Source organism: Channa argus, chromosome 24 (genome assembly GCF_033026475.1).
Source record: "Channa argus isolate prfri chromosome 24, Channa argus male v1.0, whole genome shotgun sequence".
Lineage (NCBI taxonomy): Eukaryota > Metazoa > Chordata > Actinopteri > Anabantiformes > Channidae > Channa > Channa argus.
In genome coordinates this window covers 856,455-872,749 of record NC_090220.1, presented here as the reverse complement: position 1 = coordinate 872,749, position 16,295 = coordinate 856,455, and the positions used below count along the sequence as shown (strand labels likewise).

The following is a 16,295-nucleotide window of genomic DNA, read 5'->3' as shown; positions in this document are numbered from 1 at the left end:
ATAAAAGTATATGTGAAAGAATATGAACAGGCTTTTTGTACTGAAGACATCTTGACATGCAACAGGAAAATAACAGTTGTAAATAATATTTTTTTGTCTTCTCCACATTAAGGATCTGGTATTATGCATGTTGCTTTATGTCACACTGCCATGGCTTAATGGGGCACTTGTGAGTCATTGTTCATGTGCTTAGTAACAGTTCTGCTTTTCCTACCATGAAAACTCAAAAATGTTTGCAGGAAGAAAAAAAAAAAACACCCACAATACATAACAAATATCACAAAACGAGTTACACTTAACCCTAAATCTGTATTTCTATTTAAATACGTTTGTCCAAGGGGACTATGATAGTGTTTATTTTGCTTGACGGGACCATTACTCAGATGGAACATAGGCCTAGCTGCCTGAGAATGATAAATGTGTAGGATATCTCGTCTTGATACTGTATGTGCAACAGGTAAGTCAGGGACCTGTCAATCGCTCTGTACATGCCCACACAGGACTCTCATAAAAGTCAAAAAATGCACACGAGCAATAGTTAGCATTTTTCTTTTAGTAGGACACAAAGTTGAGTTAATTTATAAATATGTTGATGATAAATTCTACTTTGTGTTAAAGGTGTGCTCCAGTGATTTGGAATTGCATTTTCATAACATTGGGGAGAACAAAACGGTAAAAACTGCAAACAGCAAAGGTCCTACACTCCGCATAATATAACTCATTAGTGCCTTTGTTTACACGTTTTGGTTTTTTTTTCAGAATTTGAAAAGCTTCTCCCATGGAGCCATAACAGACATTAGTCATCTGTTTCCACAGGCTGTCTAGTATTCCTTATGATGAATAAACCAAAATTAATGTGTAAAATTGTTGCAGTGTCCTTTAATTAGTTAATAGCTCTCCTTGTGGTTGTTAGTTAATACGTTTAATTAGCTAATAATGCTCAGCTCTCACAGGTGCAGTTGCTAGTACTGCTTGTTCCTCTCTAGTCTCTTTACTGCACAACAATTCTGCTGGTTCATTACAGCTATGTTACAAATCCACCAGCAGGTGACAGTATTCTGCCTGTGACGGCCTGGTGTTAATAAGTTCACAGACTCCCCATCCGCCCAAAAAGCCTTTGCCTTGAGTAGAACACTGCAACTAAACAACATCCCATGAACCCAATCTTCTGCGATTCATTGAATTTCAGTGTGAATCAGATGATTTGCATTTTGCAAACACCACGCGATTTTAATTCTACACAGCAGAAATATGCAATGTGGATTTTAAACCTTTTTCCACCATCTGAGATAAAATTACACACACACACACATACACACAAGCAACAATAATAATTATCAGTCACTAGTAGAACTATTAGAATCATTGTAAGGAAGCTGGAGCTTAATGATATCTATGAAAATGAATTTGAGCAATATCATATTTTAGCTTAGAACACAATTTGATCTGATGCAGTGGACTTTGAGGACCAGTTGCTGCAGCCTCATGTGAGGAAATGAATCTGTGCCAACTAGTAGGTGTAATACCTTAAGTACATAAGTTTGGGTGAGATGTAAACAAAGATGTTCATTGTCTTAAGGCAAAGGAAGAGAAACAGCTTTCCCACCAACAGACTGCGTGAAACAATGCAGTGTCTTGGCGTGAAAGTGTGAATGAGGCAGGAAAGTGAGGAGAAAGAATTACAGCCAGATCAACTTGAGGTTTTGAAATGCTTTGGCTGCGTAGCTGCTGCACGCTGAATGTGTGTGGGCAGCAGCGGCAGTGTGTTTTAGTTGAATGTAGACAAGTGAGAGCCAATCAAAGCAAAATTGGCACTCAGTGTTAAATACAGTAAACATTGTTGAACTGAATTGAATTGAATGGAATTGAAATGAATAGTGACCTTGTTCCAAGTAAACTGAACAGATTTCCCCTGGACAACAGGCCTTGTGTCTAGTTTATTACAACGCATCATTTTTTTCATGCTTTGCTTCCTCTGGAATAACTTCCATCAATGAATTTACCCACTAGTCAAATGCATGAACACCAAGAAACTATGAGAAAAAAAAGAAGAAGAAAGACAAAAACATCAGTGAACAAAATCAAATGCTTATGACAAGGTTTCAGGGCAAACACAGAGGTGTCCAGGACAGCTCGGAGCTGCAGATGTAACACATTACTCTGGGTGACAGCTTTCCGAGACATATGTGAGTAGGTGAAAGGAAGTTCTGTTACAATGTCAGCGCCGTAGTTTAAAGCATAAGGTATGAAAAATAAAAAATTCTCTCAGAGAATCTCAAAGTGCAGTGCTTGGAAATAGACCACTAAACTCACAATGATGGCGGCTAAAAATGTTTGAAAATCTTCTAATATTCTCTTTGCTACATCCATTTCTTCCCGCTCCTTGTCTGCCATCTCAGTGCATTCTCATTTAAAAAGAGTCTGATGAAACAGCATGGATGTTAACGGTGCAGCTTGTACTATCAACCAGGAAACACACAACTGTGGCTGGCTACTGTTCTTTACAGAGTAAAATGAACATCTAGATTAATTCAAATTGAATGCATCTTCATGATTTTATGAAGAAAAGACAGACAAAGTGATGGATACTCTAGACGGTATGTACTCGATGTAAGGAAAAGTAAAATGGTCACATGTTCCTGGCACATGGAACTGGTGCCTCTTTCTCGACTGTCATTTCATTTTGTTGTTGAGAAATTATAACATTGTTTTCCTCACAGTTTCCATCAGGCAGTGCATTTGTTCACTGTGATCTTGAAATGCTTGATGTACCATTTGACAGAACAGCCAGTAGACATGTAAGAACATAATTTGCTCATCATAATGGACAAATCAGGGGCACGCCAGCTTCAATCTCTGTCATCTGTTGTGTGATGGTTCCTCTGTTCTGGGGGTCATTTGGCACACGGGGACATTAAAACGAGCAAAACAGGAAATGGCTTAGACAGCATTTACGTATATAAGATGTACGTTTCTAAAAATTCTTTAAATGAAGCAGAAACGAATATGAAGCCCTGCCAACCACTTCAGCTACCTCCTGCAATTTGATTTCTATGTAGTCACTGTCCTATTGTTGTGGTGTTTTTACACCAGTGCTTTTGTCTTTGCCTTTTTATTTTTTGTATCTTGATCAACCATTCAACAGAGTGGGAAATGGTTAGAAAGACATGTTAATTTTGCTCCCAATACTTTTGCTGTCAACATTTATTCAAAGTGCAGCGTGATCCAGTATATCTTGACACTGAAGTAAAAGTCACGCATTCATCCAGCTTTTAACCAATATCAGTCTAAAGGCAGAACCCTCCCTTTTAACAACATAATGATAATTGTGCAGCACTGTATCCCTCTGAGAGCAGCTCAGAAAGCACTGCCTTCCTCCTTATGCAAAAGTCGAACTCATAGTAATACACTAGTGTTGTCTGCCGGCTCTTGCTGACATTAACAAGATATGCCTTTCAAATATCATGGCCTTTGGGACTGGGTCAGAGTTACTATTTATAGAAGGTCAAGACTTCGAGATAGTTTGGCGAGGTGGAATAATAACTGAAAATAGAGTGGGTTCTAGTGGCACTGGTGGAACCTATTTTACTTCTTTAGTGCCCAAGGTTCTTAAACAGACGTGATCAAAAAACTCGGGATTCCTGGTTTATATGGTAACGGCTTACAATGCCTAGACAGAAGCAGTGAATTGATACAGCAGCATACAAATGTTAAATATTACAATTCTATTCTTTTTGGGAGGCTGAAATAGGCCATGCTGGAAGGGATGCAATCGGGTATGCAAAGTCAATTTAATGATTTTATTACATAAAAGATAAGAATGAATCACTGATACCAGTTGGTTAGCTTTATGAGAAACATGCAAACTGATGAAATCATGTAAATCCTTTATATTCTCTTGTTTATGAAAAGTAGTCAGACTTTAAATGAAGTTTACTTCTGACAATTTTCTGCGATGGATCCAAGATGCCCCTCTTACTTATTTGTGTGTCACATAACTGAAAAGCTACAATCTCTACCCTCATCATATGCCCCACCCCCTACTTTCCTAATATACACAGTCCATTTCACCCTCTACTTAATATTCATAGATGTGCCTTTAAAAGGCTAAACCTGAGCCTGTGGTGTGGGTGCTGCTCTTGCTGTGTGTCTGGGCCTTGTGGTGTGTGCTTGCAGTCTTACTGTTTACATTCTTCCAGAGTCAAAGCCCTCAGCTGCCACCATGTCGAAACCCTTGTCTGATCATGACAGAAGGAAACAGATTTCAGTGCGAGGCCTCGCTGGTGTTGAAAATGTTGCAGATCTGAAGCAAAACTTCAACAGACATCTGCACTTTACATTGGTCAAGGACAGAAATGTGGCAACCAAAAGGGATTACTACTTTGCTCTTGCCCACACTGTGCGGGACCACTTGGTGGGCAGGTGGATCAGAACCCAGCAGCACTACTATGAGAAAGATCCCAAAGTAAGTTCAAGCCCTAATAGCAGCCAAGATGTCAGCCGTTAGGAATATGTAGAACTGTTATACAGTATAAGTGAAAGATGTTATAAACAACATCCTACTGAAAATTACAGTGCTTGCTCAGTTTTGAAGGAAAACGTGCATCAATATTTGATCTACTACCATTACATGTAGCATATTAGTGCACTGTGCCATTAATTACACTGCAGTACAATTACTCTAGTATTGTTTTTAAAGTTACTCTATCTAACTTATTTTATAACATTTTTAGTAGTAATATGTACTAAATATTATCATATTGTGCAGAGTTGCTATCAGACTTACTGAACAGGACCAGCAGCAGAGCAGAGATCAGAGCAGAGCACACTGTAAAGCTTTCTGAGTGAGGCTCACCGTTCTAACCAATCACAGAACGTCAATTACTTGTGCTTGATTAGTAGGTTTTCTAGTGTTTTTAATGACTGGAATTTGACAATGACTAACCTGAATATCTGGTTAGAGCAGATTGATCTGATCTACCCAGCTATGATTCGCTCATAAACATCGATGCACGGTGTAAGATTTGTTTAGTGCTTATTGGGTTGTGACTCCTAACTCAAATGTGTCATCATCATCCCACTGATTTACCACATGACACAATAAGAAATCGTGTCCCTCAGTCTGAAAAGCCCAGGACTAATAGAAGTTCCACCTTTTACTCAGGGATAAGTACTTTTACTGTTGAACCTTTGAATACAAGTATTAAGTAAAATTTTAATAGCTGTACTTCTACTAGTAATAAAGCCTTTGTTATTACTGCTTCTGCTTAAGTAAAATATGTGAATATTTCTTCCACCTCTGAGACCACAAGTTTTATATTCTCCAACTGTAATTTCAACAACTTGATGTCAGTGTAATGCCAAGTCATGACATTTAAACTTCACCGCCGCTTCTTAGCACTCTGTTGGTATGCTGCCTTTTTTAAAGTGTGTTGAAACATTAAACCTCTCCATGACCTTCTGTTCCCATCCTGCTTGACCATAGAGCACATAGCCTTTACTCGTGTTATATGAGCACATGCCTCTGAGGGCATCCGAGTTCATATAAAAGCAGAAGCTTTATTTCAGTAACTGCAATGTTATTAACCGACAGCTGCAGAAAGAACCTTAAAAGAACAATAGGAGGCTGCCATTACCAGAATAAAGCAGCAAAATTGCAAACCACACCACATTATTGCTTGAAAATGTCAGGCAAAGCCATGTACAGTTACAATAGAGGGTTCGGAAGCAAAGTGAAACTCATCTCCCATTGCAGTTACTTAGCAGTAAAATTGTTCTTTGGATGATTATTAATAACTATACTGAATAAAGGGGATCATTTTTCTAAACGCCAGAAGACGTCTCTGTACACTTCAGCTTCTCTGCTCATCGCCAGGGTTATTGTTCTATAACTGAAGTGGCAAAGATCTTGTTGTAGCAAGACATTTACATCCCACACTAAACCTGTTTTCAGAAACATCTCAAACAGATGAGCTTCAAACTGTTTCACCTTATTCTGGTGCTCTAGAATAAAAGGTCAAGGGTGAATTTAAATATGAGCTTGAACGAGGGAAGTTAACCAAGACCAATCTAGAGATGTCTGCAATGCCACATACTGTGCTGCTAATGTACGGTTACAATACATGTCAGATAAAATTTGAAACATAAAGTTACGTATAATTCAAGGAACCCTGTCAGCTACATAGTTACCTGACTCAGTCACTTGTAAGCATTATTATTTTACACATCACTTCAGACTTAAGGTCTACAATGAAAGGGTATCACACACAGGCTGACCTTTACAGTGACCTCTACAGGAGCTATTTTTACCCAGGCCAAAATGTTAGTGTTATGTAATACCCAAAGCAGTGTGTCCCCTACTGCCAACTCCTCTCTACTCTTTACTCCTCCTCTGTGTCTGCACCTCTATGGCGGAGGAGAGAAAAAAAAAAATTGCAAAGGCTAAACACAGAATCAGGAAGCACACTGAGTAACGCTTCAGATTACACATCATGACTTACAGGGTAAGTACAGTAAACTCACTGTGTACTCATTAGTAACACGGTGTACCTCCACAGTACCTATGGATACACACTTGTAGTTACTTGACAACAATAAGCAAAATTGGGGCAAGAACAGGGCTAATTTTTGACAAAATAAATAGGAATTATGCTTTTATTTTATTGCCTTAAAGCATGAAACATCTGTTGAACTTTAGTTTTCTAAAAAAAATCTAAAAAATCTATTGATATATAATTAAATATTACATGATAGGTGCGATAGGTATGAAAAGTAAAGTGGAGCCTCTTAACCTCTTTTTATCTGTAGTTACACCATAGTTACACCCAAGTATTCGCACCTATCATGTAAAGTAGCCCTTAACTACAAAGTACTTACACTGTAGGTATTTTTCGTATTCTCATCTTTACCCCTTTATTGCCCTAAGTTTGCGTATTGTTGTCAAGTTACAACAAATGTGTATCCATAGGTACTGTGGACGTACACCGTTGTTACTAGTACACAGTAAGTTCGCTGTACTTACCCTGTAATCTAACGTGTTACCACACATTGCACTTCTAAGCATGAAGCCATATCATGAAACATAAAGGTCATGAGCCGAGCTGCATGTTGCTGTGACATATTGCATTGGATTTTACACGTTTTTGTTTCATATTTGTACCTATCTTGCCACTTTGGAGACACAAAAATACTTGTTTCAGTTCTTATAAGACATTTTTTAGTTGTTCATTGAGTTGCTACTGAATATTTGTCGCCTTCTTCCCACACTGTAGCGTGTGTACTACATCTCCCTTGAGTTTTACATGGGGCGAACCCTCCAAAACACCATGGTGAACCTTGCACTGGAGAACGCTTGTGACGAGGCCACATATCAGGTAAGAAAAACATGCTTAATTCATTCATGTTATAATTCTAACATTTTCAAATAACAAAGTGCACTTTAGAACCAATAGTTTATCAGTTTGTGTTTTGTTCTGTTGCCATCTCTAGTTGGGTCTGGATATGGAGGAGTTGGAGGACATGGAGGAAGATGCTGGTTTGGGTAATGGTGGCCTGGGCCGCCTTGCTGGTGAGCTGGTGGTCTTTTCAGCCTTGTATCTGATTAAATGAACTGCTGACTGACTTAAATTATTAATCCTTTTACATAACACCCACACAAAGGTTTGTTCGTATTCTCTGGTTTTTAGCTTGTTTCCTGGACTCTATGGCTTCACTGGGTCTGGCTGCCTATGGTTATGGTATTCGCTATGAATTTGGCATCTTCAATCAGAAAATTACCAATGGCTGGCAGGTTAGAAACGATTATTTTCTAGGCCTCTGTTGGCCTTTATAGTCCTCAGCACCTTCATATTACTGTTTCAGTATGTGAGAATAGCTGTGTTTCTTTTGTTGCTTGAATGACCTGTCGGATGAGTTTCTTGATCGCTGACCTGACGCCCCTTATCATTTTCTGTGTCTGGCTCATATCAGAAAGCCACTCACCTAATGAATGTTTTTCTCACGCCATCTAAATACATATCATTATTCAGGTTGAGGAGGCTGATGATTGGCTGCGCTACGGCAATCCCTGGGAGAAGGCACGACCAGAGTACATGCGCCCAGTGCATTTCTATGGCAGGACTGAGCATCACGCTGATGGTGTCAAATGGGTTGACACACAGGTGAGAATCTAATTTTAAATAAATGGACATGAAAAATGTTTTCTGAGAGCATATAGGATTCTGTTTTGGACGTCTATCTCTTTTTTGTGATTGCATTTGCAGGTTGTGTTGGCTCTGCCATACGACACCCCTGTCCCTGGCTACAGAAACAATGTTGTCAACACCATGAGGCTGTGGTCTGCTAAGGCACCCTGCGATTTTAACCTGAAAGACTGTATGTGTCGGGCAGGGATTAAGCATGTTCAATTACGAAACAGCTGAATGCAAAAGAAAATGCAAGAGATTTCTGTACTTTCCCCCTTACAGTCAATGTTGGTGGCTACATTCAGGCTGTTTTGGACAGAAACCTGGCTGAGAACATCTCCCGCGTGCTGTATCCCAATGATAATGTAAGAATTATTTATTTATTTTTTTGAATTTCACACAGAAAATTCAGTTTCACCAATGAAGCTGCTTTTCTCGCTTTTATATCAGTTTTATATATTGTAAATTTTATATATCTAGGATTCTGGCTTTTCTATCAGACTTAATAAGCTTATTTAGGGATTCACAAAGATTAATTGCTGTAATCTTTAAAATAAATCATAGATTAGTTTGTCATTATGACAATAATTCTTACAGATTCATTGCAGTATCCCTCATTTGAATTTGCTATTATTGCAAATACAACAAGATATGTCCTCATTTGTCTTAAAATACTATTATTTACAAAAACATTGTCCTTTTTTGTGGCATAAAAATATGAAACTATATTTTCAGCCATCAGTGAAAAATGTATAAAGTATGCACATTTGTACTACACTTGCATTAGCATACAACTGTATATTACAAATGAGTGTTTGATGTAAATTTATAAAATTTCTATATAGAAATAATGCAGACCTGCTAACCCTATTTTTAAAATAGGTCAAGGTAATAAAAAAATTAAACATTTAAATATCAATCAGACAAAAAGGCTATATTTAATGAATAAAAAATTACTCGTTTGTCTGCAGTACAGAGACAGACAAATATGTTTCTTTATCCTCAGTTCTTTGAGGGAAAGGAGCTCCGTCTGAAGCAGGAATACTTTGTGGTGTCTGCCACCCTGCAAGACATCATCCGCCGTTTCAAGGTCTCTAAGTTTGGCTCCAGGGAGATTGCTCGCACAGACTTCAGCAAACTGCCTGACAAGGTGAAGTGAAAAACTCAACAAAATAGTTACTGTCAAAAAATGAAAAGATTCCTCCCTGATGTTCTCTCTGTGTCTTCGTTAAATTCCCTCTGACAGTGTGTTGAACAGGTTGTAGGTGGGTTTTATTGTATCTTACGTGAATAGTTGAAGTAAAAGGTATCTCATAAGCACAGTGGTGTATTCTAATGTTCTGAATACTCAGGTTGCCATCCAGCTGAATGACACCCACCCGGCCTTGGCTATTCCTGAGCTGATGAGGGTCCTGGTTGATGAAGAGAAGCTTACATGGGAAAATGTGAGAAACACCAGTATATAGTTTTCTGATAAAATGTATCATAACTGCCTTTTTAGTGTAGTTAATAAACTTCAAATAAAAGAAACCATATAGCATAAAGTGATTATTAACAATTTAATATTTTCATACTATGTTGCATAGTGATGCATATGTATGTATTTTCATCTTCCTGTTCAGGCCTGGGACATCTGTGTCCGCACCTGTGCCTACACCAATCACACCGTCCTTCCTGAGGCCCTGGAGCGATGGCCAGTTGACCTGTTTGCACATCTGCTGCCCCGTCACCTAGAAATTGTCTATGAGATCAACCGTCGCCACCTAGAGGTTATTACCGCACATTGCAACATTTTAGAATATTCATGATGTGTCCATTTGGCTTCTCCTCATGTATAGCAGCAGTGACACACACTGTCAATGTACTCTCAAGGTAAGTACCAATATAGTAATAAAGTTACAGCATATAGCGTATCATATTGAGCATATCGCTCTGTACTTTTAGCTGCCTCTTTGAGCTGGAGGCACAGCTTGAAGACAGTACATTACACAATGTCAAAGCTTGGTACTGGCAGTGCAGTTGTAACATTCACAGGTAAAATGTTAATATCACATTAAATAAAAAAGCATGTAAGACAATAAAAGCAGCAAGCAGATACTCTATGCTTTTTCTCTGACTGATTGTATAGTTCTAGATGGCCACTGTGCAAAGCCACTATACCAAAACTTATGGAAATGCAAGGAATGACTAAAGATTGGCACATGTTGCTAAATACAGCAATTTAAAAGAACAAAATGGTGTTAATTGTTTTTTAATTATAACATCAGTCAGAACTAAAGACTCCCACATCCCTGCTGAAAACAAGGAAAAGCATTTCTGACACACAAAGTGATGGGAAGGTTTTATGAGGAGCAGCTCAACCAAACCTGCATCAAAATGTATTAACTCACAAACTAAAAGAAATGATCATGTAGTTACCAATATAACATTATTTCAGAATAGCTGTGCTTAGTGTACCTTTTCAATATGTATGATGATGATGATAAAACAAACAAAAAAATGCAATACATGAGTTCATTTTGTCCCGTGCTGATTTTCCTTTTGCAGAAAGTTGCTGCTAAGTATCCTGGTGATAATGGTCGCCTGTCCCGCATGTCTCTCATTGAGGAAGGTGGACAGAAGAAGATAAACATGGCCCATTTGTCCATTGTGGGTTCCCATGCTGTCAATGGTGTGGCCCAGATACACTCTGACATCCTCAAAGATACTGTGTATGTTCCTAAAATAAACATTCATTTGCTTCGAATACTCAATAATGGAAATTTAAAAGTAACAACAAAAATAATTTAACCATAGCCATATACATACAGGCTACACATAGAGTACCCATACCCTGTACTTTATGTGCAGTATATGAAGGAAAATGTGTTTCATTAATCCTTAGCCTCTATAGTTTTATGGGCGGCTGCATCATCTGTGTGATCTCATATCCAGTATGTGATGGTTCTCTCTGTCTGCAGCTTCAAGGACTTCTATGAAATGGAGCCACATAAGTTCCAAAACAAGACCAACGGCATTACTCCTCGCCGCTGGCTGGTTATGTGCAACCCTGGGCTGGCAGAGGTCATTGCAGAGGTTAGCAGTGTTTTGAAAAACACAAAAGTAACCTTTAAAGTTTACCTCAAAATGTAAAAATCTGCCGAATTGCATCTTTTTTTCTTTGTCTCAATTTGGATCAGAGAATTGGTGAGCACTTCATTCGTGACCTTGACCAGCTACAGCAACTTCGCAACTTTGTCAATGATGAAGCTTTCATCCGTGATGTCGCTAAAGTGAAGCAGGTAAAACACCCATTGGATTATTTTGTGTTAACTGTGTAGAGAATGTGTCAATGATGAAAATTGTGTTACATTTTTGCAATTCAAGCCTTATCCTACAATTATAAATCAGAATATATTTGTTTATTAAATATTGTATTAATAACCTGAATATGGGAATTAGCTGGTTACTAATTTTATCAAATAAATGTATATTAATCAAGTAAACAGCACCTGAAAGGTATTTAAGAAAGTACTTCAGTAAACATACTTTCCATCACTGCAAATAGTACATGATCCACACGATCTGTGCTGTATCTGTTCCAGGAAACATCTACTGTGTAATAATATACATTTATATTATGAAATAACAAGTCTTTTTTAATAACCAACCAGTAGAGCTGCATTATCATCTGCCATCAATGTCAAAGCCTTCATTAACACTTAAATGGCAACCAGCATACTGCATATTATCTTTTCAATAATATCTTTAAAGTGCTAACAAAATGTATTTATTAATGCTAAAGTTTTTATTTTGTAGGAAAACAAGCTGAAGTTGTCAGCACACCTGGAGGAGCACTACAAGGTGAAGATCAACCCCAACTCCATGTTCGACATTCAAGTCAAGAGAATCCATGAATACAAGAGACAGCTGCTCAACTGTTTGCATATCATCACCTATTATAACCGTGAGTACAAGCTCTGTGATTTCAGGCCTTTTCAGATAGTGACTGTGCCAGAGGCAAAATGTTTTCTGCCCATAGACATTTTAGAAATAAAGTCTCTCAATGTCTCGGCCAGGCATCAAGAAGGAGCCCAACAAGCAGTGGACTCCAAGAACTGTCATGATTGGAGGAAAGGTATGTAGTTAAACATCTTGCAGCAGGGCTTTAGAAAAGTCTCCCTCACCACTCACAAGTTAAATCCATCCAATTATTTGTGATTCATTGTTGCAGGCTGCTCCTGGATACCACACTGCCAAGATGATCATCCGTCTGATCACAGCTATTGGTGACATAGTCAACAATGATCCTGTAGTCGGAGACCGTCTCAAAGTAATCTTTTTGGAGAACTACAGAGTCACATTGGCAGAAAAAGGTACATTATTAATGTTTATTCCTATTACTATTTGTAGGTTTTTTTCTATGTTTCAGTGCTATTTATATTCTCTTTTGAAGATGTTCCCAATAAGAATGATTGAAACACACCAAAAACACAAAAACACTTATTAATGTCATCAACCCTCTATATCTGTCATCTTCCAGTTGTCCCTGCAGCTGACCTGTCAGAGCAAATTTCCACAGCTGGCACTGAGGCCTCAGGCACAGGCAACATGAAATTCATGTTGAACGGCGCTCTAACCATTGGCACCATGGATGGAGCTAATGTTGAGATGGCCGAGGAGGCTGGAGAGGACAACATTTTTATTTTTGGCATGAGAGTAGACGATGTTGATGCACTTGATAAGAAAGGGTGAGAAATGAGCGCCAGTCTCAATTTTTCGTTCCGTTTACAAGAAAATCATTTCCGCAATATTATCACTACTTCCTGTGTGTTATGTTGTATAATGATCATCATTAAAGCACTGATATTAGATCCATATGGTGAAAAACTTCTAGCACTAATGCTGTGAGCTCCATGCACACTTCACAATCCTGCAGCTCTGCAGTCTCTCACAGATTTCTGTGCTGATCTTTTTCTTGCACTGTTGGTGCTCCAGGACTCAAGTGTTTTTCCACTCTAAAGCTGTTGCCTTGGGGTACCAGACTACTACTGATTCATGAATTGGGCGCTTACTACACCAACAAGCTTTAGTTTCTGTTGTTTCTGAATGTGTTTATCATTTATTTTTTTGGCCCTGCTTAGATACCATGCTGAAGAGTACTACAACCGCCTGCCTGAGCTGAAACAGGCTATTGACCAGATTGCTGGAGGCTTCTTTAGCCCAAAGCAGCCTGACCTGTTTAAAGAAATTTTCAACATGCTGATGCATCATGACAGGTAAAGGCACATCTAACATTAGCAGCCTGAGGCGCACACACGCAGACACACATACATATAAGTACTGTACTGTATGTGTATAAACTTCAGTTGCATAGACACCAATGCATATATTTTATTTGCATATACAGCACTGGCATCGTGAACTATACATATGATGAATGCATCTTTCTTTCATCAATCACTTGCAGATTCAAGGTGTTCGCTGACTATGAAGACTACATTAAATGCCAGGAGAAAGTCAATGATCTTTACAAGGTATGTTTAATTATAAATAATAGTTTGTAAAGATCACAATTAAAATGAATGGGTTAAAATTACCTCAGCCACTAACTGAACCACTGGTAAAATATAAACTCTGGATCACAGCAGAGATATGTACACTGTCGTCTGACCTACTTCTGTCCATTGGTGGCAATGCATCAACTCAGCTGTGATGCTGGTTGAGGGAATCTGTGCTTCCATATGTGTGTTTAGTATTTGCACAGAGGCAGAAGGATTTCCACAATTAAAACGATCATACTGTATGTGCTGTCTCTCTAGTCCTATCAAAGTCTTCTAAATCGAATAGACAGCTGCCCATGCCTGCTTTTTAACTTTATATGCTGAGAAGCTAAAAACAGAAGTCCTTCTTCAGCCCCCTCCCACATATTAACACCATGCAGTACTGCAGTCTGTTGTTGCCTCAAGTAAAGTGAGGGGGCTCTGTACTAGCTTACAAGAGTGTAGCTGATTGAGTATTGATGATTAAAGTATTTTTTGTTCTTTGTCATTTCCTTGACATTTTCTTGCTTTAATAAAAATATACAGCATTTCTTCTTCTTCCCATAGCCAATCACATAATGTTAAATTAAAATGAAAGGTTCAGGATTTTGTAATATTAAGCCAGTTATATGTATGTGAAAAAATGTCTTGGTTTCTACAACTGTCCTTTTGTAACACATGCTCTATTAAATTTCACCTGGAAAACAACTAGTGTAAGAAACCAGGGCCAAATGTCCCCATTCTATAGAAAAACACGTCTTTGAAACTTACACTGTATTTAAGCCAATTTTTACCCTTTTTAAGTGGATTGAGATCTGGTGAATGTGGATGCCATTTGAATGCAATTCATTGTCATATTTAAGTTATATTGCTGGAAGCAGTCGTCAGAAAACTGTACTGTGGCCATAAAGGCATGGAAATAGTCAGCAAACTTGTATTGTTTTGGTTTAGGTTGACCCCTTGTGAATTGTTGACTCAGGTTCTTGCTTGTAGCTGACATACTGTAAGTGGCATTCAGTGCGGACTTCTGCCGCTGTGGCCCATCTGCTTTAGGTTTCATGTGTTGTGTGTACTGTAAACCTCAGCTGTAAAAGTAATTACTGTTGGATTTCTATCAGCTCGAACCAGTCTGGCCATTCTTCTCTGAACTCTGGCATCCACAAGGTAGAACGTGTTTGTTTCCTCCGGCTCTGGTTTTCCCCTACCACTAAACCAAGCAGGTCAGGTTGGCCCATTGGCGGCGTGCTGAGTCGCATCTCCTGCAATTTTGTTGTTCACCCAGCCTGCATAATAACAAATGAAGCGCTTTACCTTTAATTTAAGTAGGTCAGCAGTTTTTCAGCGACTCGGAGACTCCGTCTACCGTGACTGGCACCAACAACCGTGCCACTTAAATCACCTTTCCTCCTCATTCTGATGCTTGGCTAATTAGATATTTGTGATAGGAAGCAGTGGAACAGGTGAACTTAACAGAGTGGTGGGTGAGTTTTTATATTAGAGGAAAACTCATAGCTAATTGTTTTTTTCATTCCTCGATTTAGAATCCCAGGGAATGGACCAAGAAGGTGATCTACAACATTGCTGGAAGTGGCAAGTTCTCCAGTGATCGCACCATTGCCCAGTATGCTCGGGAGATTTGGGGGATGGAGCCCACGCTTGAGAAACTCCCCGCCCCTGATGAGAAGCCCTAATCTCCCCACATGCCCCAACTTTCCCTGCTTGTTTCACACCACCAATGCTTTTTGAGCCGACGTGGTGGATAATGTGTGTCTGCCCCCAAAACCTCCTCACACATGAGCAATAAATCTTCCATTCATGACTACACTCACACAAACTCTTGGACTCAGTAAGCTTACATTTCTCATACCTGCATATTCACAATTTTAGCTGCTGCAGTTATCAGGGATCCAGAAATTGCTGTTTAGCTGCCGTGAAGTGGATAAAAGAGCTTTGCGTTGGGCTTTGCAAATTTATTGGTGATGTTTGTTTTGTACAAAATAAAAACCTCTTGTATTTCCATTCTGACCCATTCTAAATAAAAAAAGTTTGTCTTAAATGACTCAACAACCTGCTATTTCTAATCAACCTTAGGCGGGTGCAGATATGTTGTTGATGATTTTTGCGTAATAACTCAGTTTTAAACATCACACTTAAGCGACTACAATTTAAATTCTAACCCAAAGTCTATAATGATTATCAAAACTATACATTATTTTAAGTTAATATTTGTTTTTGGTCACATTTTGCAAATAAATCCAAAGGGGACGCTATGGGCTACTGAAAATGTTTACCAGGAATCATTTTGAGGACAGTGAACTTTGGAACTGTTACTCAACAGCTCTAAAACAAGAATTACCCGCTACAAAAACAATTATAATAAACACTGACTTAAAATTGAAGTGTTGTAATGTCACAACAGCTAATTCCAAATGAAAAACAGGAAAACAAAAATGAGCTCTTAAATGTTTAACCAAATACATTTTTGATAAATAGATATGTCCGTTTTAAAATTAAAATTATTAGTAATTGTTGAGACTGTGCAGTCCATACAATATTTATTCTTTATTGCAGGCATGATCTGTTTCTCATC

The 16,295-nt window shown here is 38.5% G+C and overlaps 1 protein-coding gene across 1 annotated transcript; it reads left to right on the top strand.

Moving 5' to 3' along the window:
* The first annotated feature begins 4,127 nt into the window (after positions 1-4,127).
* Positions 4,128-15,764, top strand: pygma (phosphorylase, glycogen, muscle A). Its single transcript, XM_067494724.1, has 20 exons — positions 4,128-4,465; positions 7,272-7,373; positions 7,489-7,567; positions 7,686-7,789; positions 8,028-8,159; positions 8,262-8,373; positions 8,466-8,548; positions 9,190-9,333; positions 9,536-9,628; positions 9,806-9,952; positions 10,731-10,894; positions 11,144-11,258; positions 11,363-11,464; positions 11,982-12,129; positions 12,242-12,300; positions 12,397-12,538; positions 12,706-12,913; positions 13,307-13,441; positions 13,633-13,699; positions 15,247-15,764. The coding sequence occupies exons 1-20, from the start codon at positions 4,223-4,225 to the stop codon at positions 15,394-15,396; spliced, it is 2,529 nt and encodes an 842-aa protein (XP_067350825.1). The 5' UTR covers positions 4,128-4,222; the 3' UTR covers positions 15,397-15,764.
* The last annotated feature ends 531 nt before the right edge of the window (positions 15,765-16,295 follow it).

Excerpts from the sequence above, each read along its gene's own strand:
- pygma (XM_067494724.1), top strand. The coding sequence starts at position 4,223 with ATGTCGAAACCCTTGTCTGATCATGACAGAAGGAAACAGATTTCAGTG. Across the intron at positions 8,160-8,261 it reads TCAAATGGGTTGACACACAG|GTTGTGTTGGCTCTGCCATA; the intron begins GTGAGAATCTAA and ends TTGCATTTGCAG. Across the intron at positions 9,953-10,730 it reads TCAACCGTCGCCACCTAGAG|AAAGTTGCTGCTAAGTATCC; the intron begins GTTATTACCGCA and ends TTCCTTTTGCAG.